We start from the raw sequence: 22,004 nt of genomic DNA on the forward strand, positions 1-22,004 counted from the left end.
ATGCATTGCTGCGTGCTTGACTGACATCTCGGAGTGGATGGCGACACACCACCTGAAGCTCAATCTGGACAAGACAGAGCTGATGTTCCTCCCGGGGAAAGGTTGCCCACACCGAGACCTGGCCATCACCATTGACAACACCGTGGTGACGCCAACTCGGACTGCGAGGAATCTGGGTGTGATCCTGGACGACCAAATGTCATTTGCTGCAAACGTTGCATCAGTTGCTCGCTCCTCTATATCATCAGGAGGATTCACCCATTCCTCACCGACGAGACGGCACAGGTGCTCATCCGGGCTCTGGTCATCTCCCGGCTGGACTACGGCAGCTCCCTCCTTGCTGGCGCCCATGCGTCGGCCATCAGACCTCTGGAGCTTGTTCAGAAGGCTGCAGCTCATCTGGTGTTAGACTGCCCTAAGTTCTCCCACACAACTGCCCTTCTCATGTCCCTACACTGGCTCCCAGTAGCTGCTCACATCCAGTTTAAGACTCTGGTGCTAGCCTATAGGGCAGTGAAAGGAACAGCTCCTTCCTATCTCCAGGCCATGGTCAAGCCCTACACCCCCACCCGACCACTTCGCTCTGCTGCCTCGGGACGCCTGGCTGCCCCATCGCTCAGAGGCTCCTGCTGTCGATCGACCCGGTCACGGCTCTGTTCTGTCCTGGTCCCACAGTGGTGGAATGAACTCCCGACTGATGTCAGGACAGCGGAGTCCTGCCCATCTTTCGGCGCAGGTTGAAAACTCACCTCTTCAAGAACTACTACCCTGTTACTTGCTCTTAGCACTTATTGTATTCACTCATTTAAAAAAAAAAACTTTCTTGTGCTTTTACTTTAGCACTGGTTTTGCTCTTAGATGCTTGTTTAGATGCAATTATGACCTCTGATGACTAGTAGTTCTCTTGATTTCCTACGTTACATGACGCACTTATTGTAAGTCGCTTTGGATAAAAGCGTCGGCTAAATGACTGTAATGTAATGTAATCTAAACAATACAGTGACTGCAGGTACCCCCACCCTTATAAACAATACAGTGACTGCAGGTACCCCCACCCTTATAAACAATACAGTGACTGCAGGTACCTCAACCTTATAAACAATAGTGATTGCAGGTACCCCCACCCTTATAAACAATACAGTGATTGCAGGTACCCCCACCCTTATAAACAATACAGTGGCATAACTAACCAAACCAACCACCAGTTTCATATGCAGAGTACCCTGACCATTAACTAGAGTTACGATGCAGTCAGCTGAGACTGAAGAGATCACTTAGATCAGCGTTTCTCAAACCTCTCCTGGCGGACCACTTGTCCTGCATGTTTTAGATCTCTCCCTGCTCCAACACAGCTGATTTAAATGATCAGTTTTGTTATTAGGCAGTTTCAGGAGCACATAACGCGTTGATCATTTGAATCAGCTGTGTTGGAGCAGGGAGAGATCTAAAACATGCAGGACAAGTGGTCCGCCAGGAGAGGTTTGAGAAACGCTGACTTAGATTATGATGAAACGTTTCTGTCAGTAAACGTTCTGTCCTAATGAACTGATTCACCTTTCTGGGATTTTCTTACCTGTATTATTGAGCATGCACCAAGACATTGTTCAGGAATAGTTTGAGGAACATGACAAAGAGTTCAAGGTGTTGTCCTGGCCTACAAAGTCTCCAGATCCCAATCCGATTGAGCATCTGTGGGATGTGCTGAGCCGACTTGTCCGATCCATGGCGGCTCTACCTCGCAACTTACAGGACTTGAAGGATCTGCTGCTAATGTTTTGGTGCCACATACGACGAGACACCTTCAGGAGTCTTGTGGAGTCCGTGGCTCGGTGGGTCAACGCTGTTTTGGCAGCACACGGTGTCACGTATCTGGAAAAACCCAAAAGCAGACGGGACAACCAGGTAAGGGAAGAAATCAAGTCTTTATTGAAGTGGCCGATCCCAGGGGTAGAGCAGGAGTTGGCTCAGTGGCAGGTAGACTGGCAGGCTGAAGTCCATGAATGGCAACGTTCCAGCGAAGACTGGTCCACAGTGGAGGCTTCTTAAAGGTGAGGGCGATTGCTTGATGGCCAGCAGGTGTGCCGATTGAAACCACGGGCAGGTGTGCCAGGGTGAAGGAGGGTTGAGCAGGTGTCAAGGGGGAGGGGGTGATTGCTTGATGGCCAGCAGGTGTGCCGATTGAAACCACGGGCAGGTGTGCCAGGGTGAAGGAGAGGTGAGCAGGTGTCAAGGGCGAGGGGCTGTGACACACGGAGGACCAACAGCATATTAGGCAGGTGGTCATTTTGTTTTGGCTCATCAGTGTATTTACTGTACAAACTATATTTACTAGTCACATATTTTAAGTCAGTATCATTCTGACAACTAACTGAGAGATTAGGGCGCAATATTACACGTTAGGGTTGGGCGTCTCTGGTGTGAGGCCGATACGATACGTACCTTGGTACACTGTCAAGGATCCGATGTATTAAAGACACATATGCAGCAACTACCAATGCGAAATGATTCACACTCCAATCACTATGCAATGTGATTCAACGCAGTGTGATTCAACACAGTGTGATTCAACACTGATTCAATGCAGTGTGATTCAACACAGTGTGATTCAACACTGTGATTCAATGCAGTGTGATTCAACACAGTGTGATTCAACGCACTGCGACTGTGATACAACACAGTGTGTTTCAACACTGATTCAATGCAGTGTGATTCAACGCAGTATGATTCAACACAATGCGATTCAACAGTGTGATTCAACACTGTAAGTCAACACAGTTTGATTTCACACTGTGATTCAACACAGTGCGATTCAATACATTGTGATTCAACACTGTGATTCAACACAGTGTGTTTCAACACTGTGATTCAACGCACTGTGATTCAACACTGATTCAATGCAGTGTGATTCAACACAGTGATTCAATGCAGTGTGATTCAACGCAGTGTTATTCAACACAGTGTGATTCAACACTGTGATTCAACACAGTGTGATTCAACACTGTAATTCAACACTGATTCAACACATTGTGATTCAAGACAGTGTGATTCAACACTGATTCAACACTGTGATTCAACACAGTGTGATTCAACACAGTGTGTTTCAACACTGTGATTCAACGCAGTGTGATCCAACACAATATGATTCAACACAATGCAATGCGATGTGATGTGATACGTGATTGGACGATGCAAAGGAATGATGCTACGCAATTCAATGAGTTTGATTATCTATTAATCAACACAGCAGACTGCTGCTCCCAGAAACGCTCCAACATGTCAAGGGTACTGTTCCATCTTGTGGAAACATCATGGACTAGCTCGTGGTTGGGCAGGTGTGACTGGGTCTGTATTTCACGTAGTACTTCAGTTGCTTTTGGGCTTTTGTGGAAAAAAAGTGACCAACTTCCTCACTTTCACCACAAGCTCTGAGACCCTGTGTAGCTTCAAGGGGTTTTGCGACGCCAGATTCAGGGTGTGTGCGATGAATCGCACATGTGGGTCCATCTTGGCACCCGCTCCAGCCAGTATCATATTTTTTGCGCTGTGTGTGACCAACGCTGGGTTCTTGTCTTCAATTTTCCACTCGCGCCAAACGCCCTGCAGTAAAACAGCTAGAGTATTCCCCGCGTGAGCCTCGTTGAACACTCGGGTGGTCTCTGCAGAACATGGTTTTGTAAAACCACTCGTCGTCAGTGTAGTGTACTGTGACCATAACATATCGTAGCGAATTGGGGGGGGGGGCAGCCTATGAACCGTCGCCACAGCCGGGGCTCGAACCCGTATCTCCTGCACCGTGGGCGACCAGTTGACTAAAGGGTCCAACCCGTTAGCCAAGGACTACCGAGCCTATTCATCCGTGATCGTTACATTGCCGCCTTCCTTCGGAATTCACGTCCCCGCGAATCGCCACAGCCAGGACGCGAACCTGGGGCTCCCGCACCGCAAGCGACTTCGTTAACCGCTCGACTAAAGGGTCCGACCCGTAACTTGTCTACTTATCTATGCACGTTACACTACCCCCCTCCTTCGGGATAGGGCGTCCCCGGCCGGACCTTCACAGCCGGGGATACCCTATTCCCAAGAGTCCGACCCGTTAGCCAAGGGCTATCGTGTCTACGTTACACTACCCCCCTCCTTCGGGAAGCGCGTCCCCGCGCTTCAGCATATCAGCTCCCTCACGCCTCTGGGCGCACGCGCTTCTGATGACCTCACGGTCTCACCATCCCACTTCTGACAGCGATGTAGCCAATTAGGGGGGCAGTCCGGGAACCGCCACAGCCGGGACGCGAACCCGTATCTCCTGCACCGCGGGCGACAACGTTAACTAGTCGACCAAAGGGTCCGAGCCATTAGCCCTTGGCTAACGAGTCTACTTATCCATGCACGTTACACTATGATTCAGTGGCGCAAGATGTCCAGCCGCTAGCGCAACTCTAGGGGCACTGCTCGACGACTCGGCTATGTCTCGTCTGACTGTCGTACAGGGCAGGGATCCGTTTCTCGGAGAACAGATCTGGTATTTTGCACCGCGGCTCCAAGACTGGAGGAGGTGTTTGAGCCTTCGTTCTCTGTAACAGTGTAAGGCTGGATATCTTTACAGATAAAGAAGAAGGCCATCGCGTCAGTTACTGCCTTTGAACGAGTGGCCCTGTTAGCCGCCAGCGGGGCAACCCGTGCAATACTTGGCCCACCGTCACCGCTCTTGGGGGCAGTAGCCGTTAGTGAGGGCGAGGCCGAGACCGAGGCGGGCCGAGACCGAGTCCGAGTCCGAGTCCGAGGCGGGGGCGGGGGATGCCGGCAGACCTAGTGACAGCGCCTCCACGGTCGCAGCGTGTCGTCGCCTCAGGTGAGTTATACGGTCAGCTGTGCTGCCGGTGTACTGAACAGCAGCGCGGCTACCGGACTTGTCAGTTTCCCGTCTCTCTTGGAGAACCCGGAGTGTTGCCAAACGCTCGATGTGCCAACAAAACACACAAAAGAACCGGTGGGCGCGTGTGCTCAGCCTCCGCCATGTTTGCTGTGCACATCCGCGGCGCACACCATAGTATACATCCGCGGCGCACGTTAACGTAACGTAGGTCCAATTAGGAGGAATAAAAGTATCAAAATATCAAATTATTGGGCCGCTCACATTTCTAAACAAATGAACAAAACATCTAACAATCTAATAGATCGTATTTTACCGATGCAAACATGTAATAACCGACGCATCTCGATCTCCTTCCAAAGTTGCGTGGATTCCCAGCGGCTCTATCGATGCCCTGCGTCTTGCCCGCGCCGCGCGTGTTCCTGTATCGATACGAATCGGTTACCCCCCCCCCACCCCCCTACACGTGTTTACTAGTCGTGGTATTGACTAGTTACATCATGAGAACTAGTCATACTCGGATATTCATTAGTCACACGGACATGTACTAGACGTGTCCTTCTCCATGACACGCCACCTTGTGGGGGTGCAGAAGCTTGCGTGGCCCTGAGATCCCGAGAGCAGCGCCCCTGCTGGCCGGGTCGTTGGTGTGGTGGCCCCTCCTAAGTGGTAGCCGGGTCACGGTCATCCGCTCACCAAGGTGATCACCCTCATCATACGTTCCCTTTGTCCGCACTAGTGTATATCTGCTTAAAGCTCATCTGAGGACACTTGCCAAGGTTTAATAATACAGTGTTTGGTATCATTTTAAAGAGCTCCTTGTAGGCTTTCATTTAAGACCAACGCCGTATTTGTCTGACAAACACAAAGGTCACGTGACCTCTTTAAACCATAAATGACACACATTTTCCCACAATTTTCGCCTAAACGATATACTTTCTTTTGACCCCGTGACATCGAGGGGAGCTCAGGGGCACAAAGCTCAGCAACTGGAATACTCAAGGGGCTCTAAGGATTCAGGAAATGTATAATATACCCATACTTTTATTTGTGAGAGCTGATTGTGAGCCTTAAGTTAGTGGGAGGTGTTTAGACAAACTGGAAGGAAAGCTAAAACTACAAATCCCACGATGCTCCACCAAGCTGCCAGGGCAGCAGGATGACTAGCTGATTACCTCATTAGAATCACCTGGTAATGGGGCTTCGCTCCCAGAACATAGTTTTACACAATTCCCTGCAGAGAGGAGAACGTGCAGGTGCATCAAAGGAGCCACTGGTACGGTAACAAGATGCCTTTTTCTTATTATGTGATGTTGGAGAGCTAGTATATGGAGTCTAATATGAACCCTGCTGGTAAATTAGAGTAATTGTTTGGAGGACTTGAGACAATTGGTAAAGTGGCATGCAGAGAGTATGTTTGTATGACAGTTCAGATCGTTCAGTATGGTCTCTGGTCTTTCTCCAGTCATCTTAAACAAGTGACTAAGCCTACTGTCTGTCAGGTGCTTTAAATGTGAGGCAAAGTGAAGATCATGGTATCATGACACTAGATGACCACTGTAAACTAGGTAATTCGACTAATTTGACCTTTGAAGCTAGATGACAATTTATGTATTTTATTTTCAGAAGATGTACGATGGCAGAACCAAGTACAAGTGGAACACAGCCGAAGCGTCCCAGGATGGACCCGTTCTGCCGGGTAATGTGCACATTAACCGGGTAGTTTGCACATTAACAGTTTTTTCGCATTACCCGTAACATATATACTTTAATTTAATGGACTGGATTGGCTGACTGTTGTATATTTACAGTTGCAATTTTTGAAAAAAGCCAAAAATAAAAAATGGCGTCTGCCAGAGGTCGAAACCACACAGGATAAAACAAGAAGAAACCACACAGTAGTAATATTACACAGATGCAGTTGCCATATTTAACCAGTAGAGGGCTCTCAAACTTATTAACATCGAACATTATTTAAATTTTGGTGAAAGTTACAAACCAAGAGCGCATTTTTAACAGTTATACAAGCCTTAGAATTTAGTTTCGTTAGCTCTCTCTCTCTCCTTTCAGCTTATTCCCTGTTTCTCAGGGGTCTCTCTAAGGGGTCTCTCTCTCGCTCTCTCCTATCAGCTTATTCCCTGTTTCTCAGGGGTTTCTCTAAGGGGGTCTCTCTCTTTCCTTTCAGCTTATTCCGTTTCTCAGGGGTCTCTCTAAGGGGTTTCTCTAAGGGGTCTCTCTCCTTTCAGCTTATTCCCTGTTTCTCAGGGGTTTCTCTAAGGGGTCTCTCTCTCGCTCTCTCCTATCAGCTTATTCCCTGTTTCTCAGGGGTCTCTCTAAGGGGGTCTCTCTCTTTCCTTTCAGCTTATTCCGTTTCTCAGGGGTCTCTCTAAGGGGTTTCTCTAAGGGGTCTCTCTCTCTCCTTTCAGCTTATTCCCTGTTTCTCAGGGGTCTCTCTAAGGGGTCTCTCTCTTTCCTTTCAGCTTATTCCCTGTCTCTCTAAGGGGTCTCTCTCGCGCTCTCTCCTATCAGCTTATTCCCTGTTTCTCAGGGGTTTCTCAGGGGTTTCTCTAAGGGGTCTCTCTCTCGCTCTCTCCTATCAGCTTATTCCCTGTTTCTCAGGGGTCTCTCTAAGGGGTTTCTCTAAGGGGTCTCTCTCTCTCCTTTCAGCTTATTCCCTGTCTCTCTAAGGGGTCTCTCTCTCTCTGTGTACCTGAGCAGGAGAAACAGAATGGAGGAAGCTGGGGATGATGATTCTGTTTTTGTGTTTATAAAAGTGTTTGGAGCTCGTGTAAAAGTAGATTTTTGCTACTTTAAAATGATGGAGGATCTGGAAAGTGTTGACATTGTGTGGTGTTGTAAAGATGTACTGTGCTGTGTTGTTGATGGTGGGCTGAGCTTGGGGAGTGTCCTGACATGATTCACATTCTGTCAATCTGATGTTACTGACCATGTTGGTCTTTGTGTTGTAATTTTCTTGTGTTTTTTATTAAAGTATTGTTGAGAGAGAGCGTTTTTTTTCCGGAAACCGTCAGTGGCGTTGATAAAAGTGCTCAACAAATGAGGAGCGGAATGTCAGTATCTATCTAAAATCCAGTGAGTCAAGGAAATTCTTTATGAGACGGTACAAGCCTGTTTCATGCGAACAGGCTTGTACTATTTACTATATGTGTGTGTGTGTGTTATATGGCGGTGGAGAGGCTGCTCGGTCTTTCGTCCTCTCTAACACTGACACACACACACACACACACACACACACACATATATATATATATATGGTAGTGTAGGAGACTTGTAAGGAAGGACTCGCCGCTGGCCGTGTCCGCGGACAGCAGTCATAACGTGCTGTGTCGCTACGGCAGGTCGGGCGGCCGCCTGCCTGCCTGCTCCGTGCAGCGCCAGATGGCTGTACTGACGGCGCCACTGCCGCGTCGCTTCACGCACACGGCCGAGCGGTTGCGGGGTTTTATTGGCTGCGGCGAGTGTTTGGTGTGTTGCGGTGCAGCGGACGAGCTGGTGGAAGGTGTGTGCGGGGTGGTGACCCTCCTCCAGATGCCCGTCAGCGGCTGTGATTCAACTGCGTCCGCGGCAGATCCGTCAGGACTCGGCAGCACGCTGGTCGCCGGGCTGCCGGTGTTTCCGGCCCACATCTGTCAGTAATTACCGGTGAAAAACGAGGCCGAGCTCGCTAGCGGAAAGCCTCATGACCGGCGGAGCGGTTCCCGGAGCCCGGATCAAGAGGAGCACCGAGTCGCTGGATCACCGGGATGTCTCGGCCGGTCGGTCGGCCGTCGGATTCCGGGGCCCAACCCGGATGTCTCCCCGCCGGCTCAGCATCTGGAGCCGGATCAGGTTGACGACCCAACGCACCACCTTTTAGCGGGGAGAACACGTGTGGCAGATGGGCTGGAAAGCTGGGCGAAATGTGTGTGTGTGAGGGACGCGAAGCCGCCGCCGCCGCAGTGGCAGTAGCGGCTTTGATTCGGCGCCCGTCCGCCGTGTGTCGTTGCGCCCTCCGCCTTTGTGGCGGGCGTCTCGCATGTTTTTCCCTCTCAGTTCCTCCCCCTGCGGCGCTGGGCGGAGTTTCATACCGAACGAGACGCTCCTTTTGTCGGATCCCTCTCGACCTCACTCCCCGGGGTTTACGATAGAAAGATATCCGCCTTTAATGCGCCCAGCTGCTCGAGACGCGCATTCCGGTCCGCGGTAACAACGTCGAGCCGTACCGAGACGAGAGGTGAGTCATGGGCGGCGAGGCGAGCCGCGAACGGCCGCTTTTCGGCTCGTCGGTGCCCGAGTCGTCCCGACATTCATGGCGGCTTCGCAGTGAGCGCTGTCGGGCAACGGCGAGGTAGCCAAGGCGCCAGTCCGCCCAGTCGCTGAAAGCCCGAGTCGTTTCCCCAGTTCGGGGTTAATCCGCGTCTAAATCCGCGGTTATATCGCCGATGCCCCCGCCGCCGTCCGCGGGTCCGAACCGTAGTACGGCTTGACTTGCTAATGCCGTTATCGATCATACACGTGCCAAATCCCCTTGTCGCTGTGGGATTTTACCGTTTGGGCAGAAAACTCCATTTGTCGGGTTTATTTTCCTAGTTAACTTCTTTCTTTGTGTCTTAATTTAGCCGGACATGGTTAGCTTATGTTAGAGAAGCCCTCAGAAGCGTGCCAGCGGAAGCTACGTGCTGACTACTGCCGGAGTACGGACGCCATTATTTGGGCAGCTGACGCCAGAGCGCTCGGTGATGCGAGCGAGCGGGCGGGCGGGCCGCGCCGCCGTCCCCCGTTAACCACGTCCCCCAAACGGCCCGACCGTCCACCTTCATCCGCCCTAGTCGCCGTTAGCCCACTGCTACCGCACTCTGCTATATGTTGAACTGAAAACAGTTTAGAAACCAGAACAAAGTTGATGTCCGGCCCTTCGTTTGACCTTGTGACGGGCCGCGGTAGTGCCGGGGCCGCGGTAGTGCCGGGGCCGCGGTAGTGCCGGGGCCGCGGTAGCGCCGGGGCCGCGGCGCCTCCAGCGGGCGGCTCCTGGCAGCCCCGCCGCTCGGCAGCGATTATAACGCGGCGTCAGAGAGACAGACAGTCCCGGCAGCTCCCTCATAGCTAGTTATCACTAGTTAATAATACTTATTAGTACTCAATAAATGAGTCCAAAGGACGCATGTTTTGTTAGAATTGATTGTGTAAAATGTTCAGTGTGCATGTTTCAATAAGACTCGGCCCCTGAGGCCCCTGAGCTCCATCCGTCTCTGACGACTGTTTGTTTGTTGCCATGGTTACAGAGGACAGTGGGGAGTGATCTGTCCACAGCCTCTGCACTATGAATGGCAGCAGCAGCATCTGCTCTGTGTCACAGAGTGCACGGATCAAGAATGAACCAGGTAACTAGTATTTATAATAAATCACTAACTAGTACTCACAATACCATCATATATCTAATTAGTATTCATACTGTCATATCACTAACTAGTATTCATAATGTCACATCCCTAACTAGTATTTGGGGCAGCATGGTGGCCCAGTGGTCAGCACTGTTCCTCACAGCAAGAAGGTCCTGGGTTCAAACCCCAGGCTGTCCCAGGTCCGTTCTGTGTGGAGTTTGCATGTTCTCCCGTGTCTGTGTGGGTTTCCTCCGGGTGCTCCGGTTTCCTCCCACCATCAAAAAGACATGCGTGTTAGGATTAATACTCCTGCCTGTGCCCCTGAGCAAGGCAATGGAAAGAAGAAGTGGAGTTGGTCCCTGGGTGCTGCAGCTGCCCACTGCTGCTGTACAGTAGGATGGTTACATGCAGACAACACCTTCATTGTAACCTACAATGTCAAAATAAAGTGGCTTTCTTGCTTTCTAAGTCCAAAGGGAGAAATAAAAGATTAAATAGATTTTGTTGCTAGGAGTGGTCAGCTGGTGGTTAAATGTTAAAAAGGAAATTGAAAAAATAAAATGTAAAATGATGATTTGAAAATGGGTGGCATGGCTCAAGGGGTGGAGCGGGTCATTTGGTAATTGGAAGGTCGCTGGTTTCGATCCCCGGCTCCTCCAGATAGCATGTCTAAGTGTCTTTGAGCAAGACGCTGAACCCCTAACTGCTCCTGATGAGCAGGTTGGTGCCTTGCACGGCAGCCTCCACCATCAGTGTGTGAATGTGTGTGTGAATGTGAGGCGTACACTGTAAAGCCCTTTGAGTGGTTGGTAGACTAGAAATGTGCTGTATGAATGCAGTCTATTCTTTCTTTCTTTCTTAATATATCATGAACTAGGTTTCTCGATCTGTCACTGAGTAATACTCATCATATCACTAATTAGTACTCATATTACCAGAAAGTTGAATCAGTTCATCTGGACAGAATGTTTATTGGGAGAAACATTTCATCCAAGTGACAATTTTATGATTTCCTTACCTGGATTATTGAGCGTGCATCAACATATGTATATTATTTCACCAATTAGTATTCACAATACCAACATACCACAAACTGCTACTACTACTACTACTAGTTTCGGCTGCTCCCGTTAGGGGTCATCACAGCGGATCATCCATTTCCATCTCTTCCTGTCCTCTGCATCTTCCTTTGCCACACCAGCCACCTGCATGTCCTCCCTCACCACATCCATAAACCTCCTCTTTGGCCTTCCTCTTCTCCTCTACCCTGGCAGCTCCATATTCAGCATCCTTCTCCCAATATACCCAGCATCTCTCCTCCACACATGTCCAAACCATCTCAATCTTGTCTCTTGCTTTGTCTCCAAACCGTCCAACCCGAGCTGTCCCTCTAATATGCTCGTTCCTAATCCTGTCCTTCATCACTCCCAGTGAAAATCTTAGCATCTTCAACTCTGCCACCTCCACCTCCACCTCCTGTCTTTTCGTCAGTGCCACTGTCTCCAAACCATATAACATAGCTGGTCTCACAACCATCTTGTAAACCTTCCCTTTAACTCTTGCTGGTACCCTTCTGTTGCAATCACTCCTGACACTCTTCTCCACCCACTCCACCCTGCCTGCACTCTCTTCTTCGCCTCTCTTCTGCACTCCCCGTTACTTTGGACCATTGACCCCAAGTATTTAAACTGACACACCTTCATCACCTCCACTCCTTGCATCCTCACCATTCCACTGTCCTCCCTCTCATTCACGCATATGTTTTCCGTCTTGCTCCTACTGACTTTCATTCCTCTTCTCTGAAGTGCATACCTCCACCTCTCCAGGTTCTCTTCAACCTGTACCCGACTCTCAGTACAGATCACAATGTCATCTGCAAAAATCATCGTCCACGGAGACTCCTGCCGGATCTCGTCCGTCAACCTGTCCATCACCATTTCAAACAAGAAAGGGCTCAGAGCCGATCCTTGATGTAATCCCACCTCCACCTTGAACCCATCTGTCATTCCAACCCACACACCTCACCACTGTCACACTTCCCTCATACATATCCTGCACCACTCCTACATACTTCTCTGCAACTCCTGACTTCCTCATACAATACCACACCTCCTCTCTCGGCACCCCGTCGTATGCTTTCTCTAAATCCACAAAGACACAATGTAACTCCTTCTGGCCTTCTCTATACTTCTCCATCAACATTCTCAAAGCAAACATCACGTCTGTGGTGCTCTTTCATGGCATGAAACCATACTGCTGCTGCTGATCATCACCTCTCCTCCTCTTAACCTAGCTTCTATTACTCTTTCCCATATCTTCATGCTGTGGCTGATCAACTTTATACCTCTGTAGTCGGTACAGTTCTGCACATCGCCCTTATTCTTGAAAATCGGTACCGGTATGCTTCCTCTCCACTCCTCAGGCATCCTCTCACTTTCCAAGATTGTGTTAAACAATCTAGTTAAAAACTCCACTGCCATCTCTCCTAAACACCTCCATGCCTCCACAGGTATGTCATCAGGACCAACTGCCTTTCCACTCTTCATCCTCTTCATAGCTGCCCTCACTTCCTCCTTGCTAATCCACCACACTTCCTGATTCACTATCCCCACATCATCCAACCTTCTCTCTCTCTCATGTTCTTCATTCAGCAGCCCCTCAAAGTACTCCTTCCACCTTCTCAGCACACTCTCCTCACTTATCGGCACATTTTGTGCAGTGTCCAAGTGGATTGAACAGGAAAAATCTAAAAAAGAAAAGTTGTTAATATGCAGCACTCTAGCTAAAAAATCTACCAAATAAAAAGGTTTGGCCTGTCAGTCTGTGGGTGTGCAGCCTCCTATAGGTGGACTAATGTCTAATATTTCTAATATGAACTTGCACTTTCCAGAAAGTTCAGGTTTGCTGTGCGACCATTTGGGTCTTTCTCTAACCCAGTGTGTATCTTCACAATATAATAAAGCTGGCTAAACTGTTCATGGTCATGCATGCGTGACTCACATCTACGGTTGCATCTGATCGGGCAGCAACAAGACTATGCAACCCTTCCTGTTTCCTGTTTCCCTAGAGGAAGTTGTTCCCTTATAACTTTTGCATTTTGTGGATTATAAAAATTATTTTGCTAACTTGTGATCATGTCGCTGTCTGATACGCGCATGGTTGACTCAGATCAGGCAGTGCCAGAGAGCAGCGTTGGTCGAGCGAGCTAGAGAGTGAATGAAGAGTGAGCGGTGATAGTGAGAACAAACGTTTTTCAAAGGTTTTTAATCACTGCAACCATGTGAGCTTCTTCATCATACACTCATAACTGTGCAGACACACATTTAGGCTGATAGGAACAGTAGTTTGTGAGATTAGCTGTGGACACACACACACACGTACGCAACCATATTCATATCATATTGCTAGCTAGTATTCATGAAATCATTTCACTAATTTATATTCATGATATCTTATTCCTAAGTAGTATTCATAATATCTTAATCACTTTTATTTATGAAATCATCATATCGTTAATTGGTACTCCTATCATGTGTTAATAAATAATGTTAAGGTGTTGGTAGTTATCCCACATATTAGGAGCTATGGACAAAGAGTTTAAGGCTCTAGCCTTAAACTCTTTCGCATGAAACTGTTGTATGAGGTGTTTGTGTGTATGATGTGTGTGGGGCGTGTGTGTGGGGTGAGTGTATATGAGGTGTGGGTGAGGAAGTGTACTCCACTGTGCTTTTACCAGTATAGCCAACATCTCCAATTAGAAATGAGCTGGAATTTTAAATCAGCTGCTGGTCTGCTGAGCACCATGTCATATCAGTTACAGAGGGTGTGTGCGTGTGTGTGTGTGTGTGTGTGTGTGTGTGTGTGTGTGTGTTTCAGATGAGTGGAGTAAGGAGGACTGTCTCACTCTGTTGGAGAGGATTCGGAGTCTGCTGCCTGACGGAGATGCCATGAAGTACAAAACCACCGAGTCTCACTTTGACTGGGATAAGGTCTGCTTTGGCAGCTTCACCAGCGCCATGTGTAAGCAGAAATGGCAGAAGGTCTCCTCTGAGGTACACACACACACACACACACACACACACAAACCTTCCTAAGATACGTCCCTCTCTCATGTTGAACTTCTGTTCTATCTTTCTCTACTGGCACCTTATGATGCTTCTGTCCAGTTTGGTAAATACAGAGAGATACAGTGATGATGGATGATAGAGAAGTGACAGAGAGATAGAATGATGATGGATGATAGAGAAGTGACAGGGAGAGAATGATGATGCTGATAGAGAAGTGACAGAGAGACAGAATGATGATGGATGATAGAGAAGTGACAGAGAGATAGAATGATGATGGATGATAGAGAAGTGACAGAGAGATAGAATGGTGATGCTGATAGAGAAGTGACAGGGAGAGAATGATGATGCTGATAGAGAAGTGACAGAGAGATAGAATGATGATGGATGATAGAGAAGTGACAGAGAGATAGAATGATGATGGATGATAGAGAAGTGACAGAGAGATAGAATGATGATGCTGATAGAGAAGTGACAGGGAGAGAATGATGATGCTGATAGAGAAGTGACAGAGAGACAGAATGATGATGGATGATAGAGAAGTGACAGAGAGATAGAATGATGATGGATGATAGAGAAGTGACAGAGAGATAGAATGATGATGGATGATAGAGAGGTGCCAGGGAGATAGAATGATGATGTTGATAGAGAAGTGACAGGGAGAGAATGATGATGCTGATAGAGAAGTGACAGGGAGATAGAATGATGATGGATGATAGAGAAGTGACAGAGAGATAGAATGATGATGGATGATAGAGAGGTGCCAGGGAGATAGAATGATGATGTTGATAGAGAAGTGACAGGGAGAGAATGATGATGCTGATAGAGAAGTGACAGGGAGATAGAATGATGATGGATGATAGAGAAGTGACAGAGAGATAGAATGATGATGGATGATAGAGAGGTGCCAGGGAGATAGAATGATGATGTTGATAGAGAAGTGACAGGGAGAGAATGATGATGCTGATAGAGAAGTGACAGGGAGATAGAATGATGATGGATGATAGAGAAGTGACAGAGAGATAGAATGATGATGCTGATAGAGAAGTGACAGGGAGAGAATGATGATGCTGATAGAGAAGTGACAGAAAGATAGAATGATGATGGATGATAGAGAAGTGCCAGAGAGATAGAATGATGATGGATGATAGAGAAGTGACAGGGAGATAGAATGATGATGGATGATAGAGAAGTGACAGAGAGATAGAATGATGATGCTGATAGAGAAGTGACAGGGAGAGAATGATGATGCTGATAGAGAAGTGACAGAGAGATAGAATGATGACGGATGATAGAGAAGTGCCAGAGAGATAGAATGGTGATGCTGATAGAGAAGTGACAGAGAGATAGAATGATGATGCTGATAGAGAAGTGACAGGGAGATAGAAGGATGATGGATGATAGAGAAGTGACAGAGAGATAGAAATGATGATAGAGAAGTGACAGAGAGATAGAATGGTGATGCTGATAGAGAAGTGACAGAGAGATAGAATGATGATGGATGATAGAGAAGTGACAGAGAGATAGAATGGTGATGCTGATAGAGAAGTGACAGAGAGATAGAATGATGATGGATGATAGAGAAGTGACAGAGAGATAGAAATGATGATAGAGAAGTGACAGAGAGATGGAATGATGATGATAGAGAAGTGACAGAGAGATAGAATGATGATGGATGATAGAGAAGTGACAGAGAGATAGAATGGTGATGATAGAGAAGTGACAGAGAGATAGCATGATGATGGATGATAGAGAAGTGACAGAGAGATAGAATGATGATGGATGATAGAGAAGTGACAGAGAGATAGAAATGATGATAGAGAAGTGACAGAGAGATGGAATGATGATGATAGAGAAGTGACAGAGAGATAGAATGATGATGGATGATAGAGAAGTGACAGAGAGATAGAATGGTGATGATAGAGAAGTGACAGAGAGATAGCATGATAATGGATGATAGAGAAGTGACAGAGAGATAGAATGATGATGGATGATAGAGAAGTGACAGAGAGGTAGGCCTGCAGACACAGCCAATTGTGTCTGTAGGGATGCCCGACCAAGCCGGAGGTAACACGGGGATTTAAACCGGCGATCCCCCTGTTGGTAGGCAGTGGAATAGACCGCCATGCTACCTGGACGCCCTGTGTTTATCAAACTTGATAGATGCGTCATAAGGTAACAGTTCAACATAAGAGAAACGTACGTGAGGCAAATGACACTTCTCTGATCCCTCTTGGAACACAGGACAGACTTCATCTGAATTCACAGGTGAACTGATGAAGCAGCAGTTTGACTGGTCTTCCATGTCTCTCTTATTTTGGCCTCCAGGTGCGTAAATACAGAACGATGACAGAACTGATTGTGGATGCGATGGAGTTTGTAAAGAATCCGTACAAAGGCAAAAAACTGAAGGTAAGACTGAAACAATGCCTGTGGCTTTTCTCTGCAAATGTGAAATAGCTACCAGAGTGTTCAGGAGGACTGATCCATTTCAAGTCAGAAAAAGCCAAAAGTCAAATTGTTTCTTGTGTGTTTTGTCAATTGGAAAGACACTGACTGGTTTTAATCAGATAGTTGTGGCCTTTGACCTTGACCTTAGCTTGCATGATATTCTCAGACTCATCCAGACTTCCCGAAGAAACCGCTGACTCCTTATTTCCGCTTCTTCATGGAAAAAAGAGCCAAGTATGCCAAGATCCACCCTGAGATGAGCAACCTGGACCTCACCAAGATCCTCTCCAAGAAGTACAAGGAGCTTCCAGAAAAGAAGAAGGTCTTGTTTGCATGTTCTCCCCGTGTCTGCGTGGGTTTCCTCCGGGTGCTCTGGTTTCCTCCCACCATCAGAAAGACATGCATGTTAGGGTTAATACTCCTGCCTGTGGCCCTGAGCAAGGCAATGGAAAGAAGAAGTGGAGTTGGTCCGCGGGCACTGCAGCTGCCCACTGCTCCTATACAATATGATGGTTACATGCAGAAGACAAATTTCGATGTAACATTTACAGTGACAAATATAAAGTGGCGTTCTTCTTTCCTTTTCTTAAATCTTCAGACAACACGTTTCACTGCTAGCTTCCTGGTCACTCCTTGTTTTTTATTGTTCTCACTGCTTAAAGTCTCCTAGTTTGACTGCTTGTTGTTTCCTCCACCTCTCTTCATGTTGCAGACTCTGCTGTTCCATGTGGGAACACAGTCATCCCATTTTAAACAGAATCCCAGTTAGTCTTAGAAAAAGGTTGAAAATGGAAACGCTTTAGCCAGGTGCTCAGACTGACCCTCAGAAGCTCTGTTAAAACAGTGTTTTTCCTCTTACAGCAAAAATACATCACTGAGTTTCAGCGGGAGAAGGAGTCCTTTGAGAAGAACATGGCTCGCTTCAAGTAAGTACTACTGACATCAGCAACAAGTTGGTATGATATACCTAGTAAAGCTCTGTGTCCGTCAGCCTGTGATGAAGAAAAACACAGAATCTACAACGTGTTTGAAATGAATAAAGGTCTAACGTTCAAACTCCACCGCCTGTCTGGATGTCAGTCATCCTCCTAGAAACACAAGAAGGTTCATTCCTTCTTCTGTCCTGCTGCTGTCAGCCAGACCCTTCACCTCATGAAGCCTACTGTTGGAAGAGTCTGATGAATGACTCATTCTACCACAGCTCTCTGTAGGTCTCTCTGGGTTAAGATGTGTTACTGAGCAGTGATGTTCTCTGTCCTGTCAGAGAGGAACATCCAGAGCTGATGGAGGAGAGGAAAAAGTCGGACCTACCTGAGAAACCCAAGACACCCCAGCAGCTTTGGTACAACCATGAGAAGAAGACCTACATGAAACTCCACCCAGAAGTAGGTGGTGTGAACACACACACGCACACCATCCATACACTTATATAGACAACACACACACACACACACACACACCATCCACACTCATGTAGACCAACACACACACACACACACACACCATCCACTCACTCATATAGACCAACACACACACACACACCATCCACACACTCATATAGACAACAGACACACACACACACACACACACACACACACACACACACACACACACACACACACACACACACACACACACCATCTGCACACACAGGAGCACAAACGAGACTAAACGTGGCACAAACTTTGATATGGTGTGTGTGTGTGTGTGTGTGTGTGTGTGTGTGTGTGTGTGTGTGTGTGTGTGTGTGTGTGTGTGTGTGTGTGTGTGTGTGTGTGTGTGTGTGTGCGTGCGTGCATGCGTGTGTGCTAGGTGAGTCAGAAGGAGTTGAAGGAGGCTTTGAGGAGGCAGTGGTCTCAGCTCTCTGACAAGAGGAGGTTGAAATGGATCAGCAAAGCCCTGGAGCTCCAGAAAGACTACGAGGTACTGGGCTCTCCATCTTCCATGTGTTAACGACAACTCTAATCAAACATCAGAGTGCACAGTCTCATATAACAACTGCCAGAACTGCAACAATGACCACCAGAATGCCACCAGAAGTGCTACAAGTCCCGCGCACTCAGGGAGAGGACCCCTGGATAGCAATGTGCAGTGCCTGCTAAAAATGTGCAATTTAGCAATCTCCCCATTCTTCTTTAAAAGGAAAATAAGAGCAAACAATAAACAACATATTTTATTTATTTTATTTTATTTTTCCCCCTTTTTCTCCCCAATTGTACTTGGCCAATTACCCCACTCTTCCAAACCGTCCCGGTCGCTGCTCCGCCCCCTCTGCCGATCCGGGAAGGGCTGCAGTCTACCACATGCCTCCTCCGATACATGTGGAGTCACCAGCTGCTTCTTTTCCCCTGACAGTGAAGAGTTTCACCAGGGGGCGTAGTGCGTGGGAGAATCACGCTATTCCCTCCAGTTCCCTCTCCTCCCTGAACAGGCACTCCGACCGACCAGAGGAGGCGCTAGTGCAGCGACCAGGACACATACCCACATCCGGCTTCCCACCCGCAGACACAACCAATTGTCTGTAGGGACGCCCGACCAAGCTGGCGATAACACGGGGATTCGAACTGACGGTCCTCATGTTGGTAGGCAACGGCATAGACCACCACGCTACCTGGACGCCCCTAGATGTTTTTTAAAGTACCCTAAAGAGAAGTAGCCAATTAAAGTCTCTCTTAAGAGGGAAACTGTTTTACAATTTTCATAAAATCAAGTTAACTTGTTTCAGTCTGTGTCAAGCTTCCACACTCCCTCATTCAGTGCCTTAAGCAGCGTTAGAGCTGATGCTGCCTTTTTTGTTAAACAGTCAGCAAGCTGTTTCTTTGTGGCTGACCACAGGATACATGGGATCCTTCCACTGTGGAGCAGCTCCTTCCACTGTGGAGGAGCTCCTTCATGCTGCTAATTTCAAGGCGGAGCCTTTTCTCTGGCACTGACTTGGTAGAATTGACAGCATTCACAAGGGAATGATTATCTGCAACACATACCACAGGCAAGATGTGCTGTGTAGCCATACCTACGGTATGTTCAGAGTAAAGCGTGGACAGAAAGATGGCATTGTCAGTACCATCCAAAAGTGCAAGTGTCTCTCCAGCTAAAGTACTCCGGAGAACTCTTCTGATTCTTTCTGATTGCCAGCAGATGGGTGAGAATCTTCTTCCTCACCCATAAGGACAATGAGATGTCCCCCTTGAGTACCTCCATCTGAAAGGTTCCCCATTGAAGCATCACTAAAAACCACTAATTTTAGTGTGCTGTCATTCCCCACATTCTGAAATTTTAAAGTTACATGTTCTGATTTCTACTTTCAGATTATCTTGTGTGTCTCATGCAAATGTTGCATGTTTAATGTTTGATGCAAGGATACAGGTATCACTTATTACATCAGGCCTACTCTGTCTGGCAACCCACAGGATTTTACCTATTTTTGACCTCAGTTGATCAGTTTCGCTGTCTGTGAGAGGGGCATCATGCTGCACAGCTCTAACAGGATCTGTATGTAGTTTTCCTGTTGCTCTTGTACCCTGATTCTCCAGATATTAACTTTATTCCTATATAACTAAAGCTGTCATGATCCTCACGACCTACTTGAAAAGCTGCTTTATATTGAGGAATGACCATGATGGAGAATGTTTGTGAGCCACCCCAAAGGAAATCATTAACGTGACAAGCCAGCATTTCAATCACATTACAGTCCTTATCCTGCCAGAGGAACACTGCAGGGTCGACCTGTGACATTTTTCCTTCTGTTCTCAGCATTGTGTCTTTGACTCTGTTGTACCAGTACAATGATGCATCTACCAATCCATAGACACATTTCTTTAATTTCCACAGAGTTCCTTCACTCTAAGCCTCAGGGGGTGGACGGATGTAGCTATCCCAAGTCAACTCCTTTCCTTGCAAAAAAGCTGACTTGATATCCATGGAGTGCAGTTTCCATTGTTGTTGACATATCACTGCCATTAGTAATTTCAGGGACTCTGGAGCACGTGTAGGTGAGTCTTTAGGAAGGTCTTTTGTGTTTATTTCCTCAAAACCTCTTGCCACCAATTGTGCTTTGGGTAAAATACCATCAGGGTTTTCTTTTAGCGTACACACCCACCTTGTGGAGATGCACTTCCGGCCTACGTCTTTCACTTCATCAAAAACACTTTTCTTCCTCCAGCTGCTAAGTTCACTCTGTTTAGCTGGGTAAGATAACACATCCTTTGTGATCAGAACATCATTCTCATGTCTGATAGGGCTTTGCTCTCTATTGTCTTCAGGTTCAATCTGGAGATTGTCAACCTGTGTTAGGTCAGCTGACCCTGTGGTACCAGCAACATCTGCTAGTTTACACTATTGCGGTTGTACCAGTTCTTATATTTTCCATTTGCCTTTCCTGCTCAACCAAGTATCTTTGCTGTGTGTGCCATCTGTCCACATATGTTATAGTCTGTCCTGCTTTCAAACTCCGACCATCATTTACTCTTCTGACATTTGGCTGTTGTGGTCTGTTAACCCCCTGGTCTGTACTCCTAGTGGTGGTGTTGTTGTCATGGTGGGAGGTCTCTCCCACACTTTCAGTGTCAGTCTCTTTGTCCATATCTGCGGATTCAGTATTCTGTAAGTTTGTGTTACCCTCTGTGGCCTCCTGCTGCTTATCAATATCTGCCCCCTCGGTGTGATGAGCATTTACCTTCCGTAATCCGGAGTGGTGCACCCTAACATAGATGCCTCTATGTCTCACAAAGATCACCACCCATCCTGCCCAATGACCACACCATTCCACTCAGCACAGTCTATTCGTTTGTAGTATACTTTGTCCCTAGTCTCATACCTTTCATCAGTAGGCCGGCGGTGTGTACGCAGAGCTCTTCGAATGCTGTCAGAGCATTCTGCTGCTGTGAAAGCTTTCCTTGCTGCATGTAATGATGTAATGTGTTGACCTACCCATGCCCATGTACTCATAGCAGTGCCCTCAAGAGCAGGGAACTTGCCTACTAGTACCGAGGGAAGGTTTGGCTCTGTCCAAATACCAACTTGCACGGACTGGACCTGGGCACATTATGCATGGAGTTCTTTGCCATTAGAGCCCAATCCAGGGCTGTCTTCTAGTCACATCTGTGTCTTGCTTTACCTTTAACAAGATCTCAGTGAGGGTCTGATTGTGTCTTTGTGAAAGGCCGCTGCTCCATGGACTGTAGGCAGCTGTGGGTTTTACTTCAATGTTCAAAGTTCTCTGCCATGTCTCTCATCTCCTCA

At 47.5% G+C, this 22,004-nt stretch overlaps 1 protein-coding gene across 4 annotated transcripts in view; it reads left to right on the top strand.

The window, feature by feature from the left end:
* The first annotated feature begins 8,614 nt into the window (after positions 1 to 8,614).
* ubtfl (upstream binding transcription factor, like) overlaps positions 8,615 to 22,004 on the top strand; it is a 46,243-nt gene continuing 32,853 nt past the window's right edge. For 3 of the 4 annotated variants that reach the window (XM_056292756.1, XM_056292754.1, XM_056292757.1), the window contains exons 1-8: positions 8,953 to 9,101; positions 10,150 to 10,248; positions 14,125 to 14,300; positions 16,641 to 16,724; positions 16,930 to 17,085; positions 17,625 to 17,689; positions 18,028 to 18,148; positions 18,576 to 18,686. In XM_056292756.1, the coding sequence (XP_056148731.1) occupies positions 10,188 to 10,248; positions 14,125 to 14,300; positions 16,641 to 16,724; positions 16,930 to 17,085; positions 17,625 to 17,689; positions 18,028 to 18,148; positions 18,576 to 18,686 (774 nt within the window). In that variant the 5' untranslated portion in view covers positions 8,953 to 9,101; positions 10,150 to 10,187. Of the gene's footprint in view, positions 8,717 to 8,952; positions 9,102 to 10,149; positions 10,249 to 14,124; positions 14,301 to 16,640; positions 16,725 to 16,929; positions 17,086 to 17,624; positions 17,690 to 18,027; positions 18,149 to 18,575; positions 18,687 to 22,004 lie in introns of those variants that run through there. The other variant, XM_056292755.1, reaches the window with a different exon arrangement.

The sequence above is a fragment of the Lampris incognitus genome, chromosome 14, assembly GCF_029633865.1.
Source record: "Lampris incognitus isolate fLamInc1 chromosome 14, fLamInc1.hap2, whole genome shotgun sequence".
NCBI lineage: Eukaryota > Metazoa > Chordata > Actinopteri > Lampriformes > Lampridae > Lampris > Lampris incognitus.